The sequence below is a fragment of the Asparagus officinalis genome, chromosome 4 (assembly GCF_001876935.1).
Source record: "Asparagus officinalis chromosome 4, Aspof.V1, whole genome shotgun sequence".
Lineage (NCBI taxonomy): Eukaryota > Viridiplantae > Streptophyta > Magnoliopsida > Asparagales > Asparagaceae > Asparagus > Asparagus officinalis.
In genome coordinates, this window is record NC_033797.1 from 129,083,133 (window position 1) to 129,087,252 (window position 4,120).

General features: G+C 43.3%; 1 protein-coding gene and 1 pseudogene across 1 annotated transcript in view; one reads left to right on the forward strand and one right to left on the reverse strand.

Annotated features, from left to right (window-relative positions):
* Window positions 1,374-2,255, reverse strand: LOC109839288 (annotated as a pseudogene).
* LOC109838500 (probable methyltransferase PMT15) overlaps window positions 1,584-4,120 on the forward strand; it is a 3,772-nt gene continuing 1,235 nt past the window's right edge. The window contains 4 exon segments of the mRNA XM_020406937.1: window positions 1,584-1,713; window positions 2,130-2,355; window positions 3,109-3,382; window positions 3,603-4,119. Coding sequence (XP_020262526.1) covers window positions 2,257-2,355; window positions 3,109-3,382; window positions 3,603-4,119 — 890 coding nt within the window. The 5' untranslated portion in view covers window positions 1,584-1,713; window positions 2,130-2,256.

The following is a 4,120-nucleotide window of genomic DNA, read 5'->3' on the forward strand; positions in this document are numbered from 1 at the left end:
TTAAATGATTTGCATTAAAAGTGTTCTCTATTTTTTTTTTTCTCTTTGCTTTCGCAAGTTGAAGCATTATTTTTATTATTGTAATTATTTTGAAATCATAAATAACATTTTTAAGTAGGGATAAATATACACTACCAATAAATTATGTTTGCATGCCAAACCAAAACACAGTTGTACTACACTTGTGTAAATCTTCTCTCATGATATTTGCCATCTGTCAGGATCAGTTTACAGATTAATATCACGGGATACTCCCCTCCTTAATTTTCATGCATTCATACAAATCAGTGACAGTCTTTTCATGCCATCGTTCTCTGTATCTTTAAATTTTTAGAAGGCTCTACATCTATTAATCCCCATTTATATCATCATGATTCATTACTTTACGCTATTGACAATTGAATTTCATAGTATCCGCTATTCATTTTACTAGGCAAGGGGCAAACTTCAATACGCTCAGAATACGAACCGCATTGATTTTTATTAAAACAACACTTCATTCCAGTGAGCATTCAATAGATATTTTTTTTTAATTTAAACAATAAAAGAAAATATTCCATGGACGGATTGTCCAAAAACATGCAATGGTGAAACATTAGTGCCTTAAATCTTTGGCATTTTTATAATAATACCTAAAATCAATTTTTTTTTGGAGAAAATAATACCTAAAATCATTGAAATCACCATTAAGCTCTCCAAGTCTTGTAAGTTATATCAAAATTAGTCCATCAAAATCTAGTTTGCTTTTAGGTTCGTTGGCTCTTGTTAGTTGTTTCAAATTAATCTCTCCAATTAGTTGATGGAAGAATTTGTACACCAACAAAATAAGGATTATCACAAATCATAAATTACTATTTTTTTTACTTTAAGAAAAAAATAATACTCCTAAAAGATTTATTGAGCTAGCAGTTCCCAAAAAAGGACCCTAACTCTTTTTTCAATTTTATACTACAAAACCATCATAAGGTTTCTACCTATTGCTCAATGGTTCCACTTACTACTCTCCTTTCAAGCTACAAACACACCCCTACTCGGAGAAAAAGCGTAACAACACGCATACCTGCTTCCGCACCCGAAACGCCACCCCACTTAAGCCGTTCACGCCACTCCCGCCCGGAGCCCTATGCCATGCATCCCAAATCTCATCACCCAAACATACTTATTCCCCAGTAATAGCATCTCATTACTTACTTAATCCAATCCCATGCAAAAGCATTTTCCCTACATAAATTCCCCCGCCTGCCCCCCTCCCCCTCCCCCGCGACTACCAATGGCCCCAAGAGCCTCCCTCTCCCATCCTCACGTGCAGCGCACCGAAGCGCGCCTCTGTCGCCTTCGCCACCCCGCCCGTCGCCGTCCTCTGCACCCTCATCCTACTCCTCGGCGTCTACACAACCACTCCGGCGCAGCGACACCATCTCCGCTCCGTCCACCACGCCACCGCCCTCCCCTGCGCGCCTCGCCACTCGACATCCCCACCCGCATCGATACTTTCGCGGCCACCACCAGCCCGAAGACCCCCGGCGCGGACCCGCCGCCGTCGCCGATTTCCCGCCGTGCGACGCCAATTTCTCCGAGCACACCCCGTGCGAGGACCGGGAGAGGTCGCTGAGATTCCCCCGCGACCGGCTTATATACAGAGAGCGGCATTGTCCGGCGAAAGAGGCTGAAGTGCCTCGTGCCGGCGCCCAGAGGGTACAAGAACCCCTTCAAGTGAGTACAAATTCCTATGCACGCAAATTAATATGGTATTTAATATTAAATAAGGATGTTTTGAGCCATCCGAGAGAGGGGAGAGCTGCGGTTTGGGAAATTTAACTGTTCTATTAGATTGCATGTAAACCCCTCCTCCGTACCCTCAATGGTATCAGACCCCCCTCATCAGCTCATTTCTAAAGTGCCATTTTTTTAAAGATAGATAGATTTTTAAGGGTGCTTAGTGCTACGGGGGTGATTCTGATGGGATTTGAATTTCATCGAGGTGGGTACAGATTCAATCAGAACAACCACATACGTGGAAAAAAGCTATGTCGAGAGTTAGTTCGGGAAATCTGACTGCTCCGTTTGTAGCTCAAGTCATTCTCGAAATTAAAAGGTTGGTTCCGATCGGATTTGTATTTTTTGCTCAGGTGGCCGGAGAGCCGGAGCGTGGCATGGTTCGACAATGTGCCGCACAGGGAGCTCAGCGTGGAGAAGGCGGTGCAGAATTGGATCAGGGTTGATGGAGACAAGTTTAGGTTCCCCGGAGGTGGGACTATGTTTCCTAATGGCGCGGATGCTTACATTGATGACATTGGGAAGCTTATTGATTTGAAGAGCGGGGCTGTAAGGACCGCTCTTGATACTGGTTGCGGGGTATGTAATTAATTTTTAATTCTCTCTCTCTCTCTCTCTTTTGTCTTTGGATGCTAGTCCCTCAAATCTTCAATAATTTTGTGCAAGTCCCCTGGATCATCCCAATTGCTCCCAAGTCCCTCAAATCCCAAGGGTTCTTGGAAATTGGTCCCTCGACCAAAATGCTTTGAGCTTATGGTTCCCCCAAAAATTAAGAGGGCATTCTGGTTGTTGGGGGGCCAATTTCTATGTATAAAAAGTTTAATGGTTATTTAAGCTAAAAAGTCAAGGGGTTTTCCGTAATTTATACAAACTATATGGAGATTTTCAGTTAATTATCCTAAGTAAAAAAAGTTAATTTAAGTAAAGTTAACATCATTCTCTTCTTTGATTTGAGATGGTTTGTTTTGCCTTTGGATAGATCTAATTTGTAGTGTAATTGACGTTATACGATGCTCTCCTGTCATATTGGTTGTTTTACTAATTTTGGACATGAATATGATTTGAAGTATATTTAGCACTAACTTTTTCCTTGATGATTGCTCCGTTTTCTTATTAGCTGGTTTATTTTACTTTTTTGCAATTGGTACCTCCGCCCTCGTAGGCCATCTCCAAGAATATTACTTCCCTTCCTCGGTCATTTCATTGTACTTATTGCGACTTGCTATATTTCGCTAGACAATTCAAACTCCCAATGTAACCTCCCGAATCATTCATTTCGAAGCCCAACAATCTTAATAATTGCATAAAAACTATGGTTTCAAAAAATCACAGGTAGCAAGCTGGGGAGCGTACCTACTGTCACGAGACATAATAGCGATGTCATTCGCCCCACGTGACTCGCACGAGGCCCAGGTCCAGTTCGCGCTGGAGCGTGGAGTTCCGGCGATGATCGGTGTTCTTGCCTCAAATCGACTACCTTACCCGTCGCGGGCCTTCGACATGGCCCATTGCTCTCGATGCCTCATCCCTTGGGGCCTTGATGATGGCCTGTTCTTGATCGAGCTTGATCGGATTCTGAGACCCGGTGGATACTGGATCCTTTCAGGTATAGCTGGTGCTGCACCGAGTTCGCTTGTTCTTTAATTTCATCTAATTCTTTTTTGAATTTTCATCAAGTATTAACATCGCTTATAATGATGCAGTATAAATATGTAATGTGAATATTAGCATTTAAAATGGTAACTTGCTAGGAAAATAAATAAAAATAGCAAAAAAATAAAAATAAAATTATTTTATTTCTGAGCTCTTTTCACAATTGCTTTCAGGTCCACCGATCAACTGGAAAAGTCACTGGAAAGGCTGGCAGCGAAGCCGAGAGGACCTCAACGCCGAGCAAACAACCATCGAAACCATCACCAAACGGCTCTGCTGGAAAAAGATCGTGGAAAAAGGCGATATCTCAATCTGGCAAAAGCCTACGAATCACATCCACTGCAAAATCAACAGGAAAATCATCAAATCCCCCCAGTTTTGTCAGAACCAAAACCCTGATTCCGCCTGGTACACCAAGATGGACACCTGCATCACTCCCCTCCCCAACGCCGGCCAAATCAGCGAGGTCGCCGGAGGAGAGCTGAAGAGATGGCCAGAGCGGCTAACCGCTGTGCCGCCCAGGATAACTAGTGGCAGTATCAACGGCATTACCGCTGAGTTATTTATACAGGATTCGGAGAACTGGAAGAAGAGGGTGGAACACTACAAGAGCGTCAACGGTCAGTTGGGACAGAAGGGGAGGTATCGGAACTTGCTGGATATGCACGCGGGTTTGGGCGGGTTTGCGGCG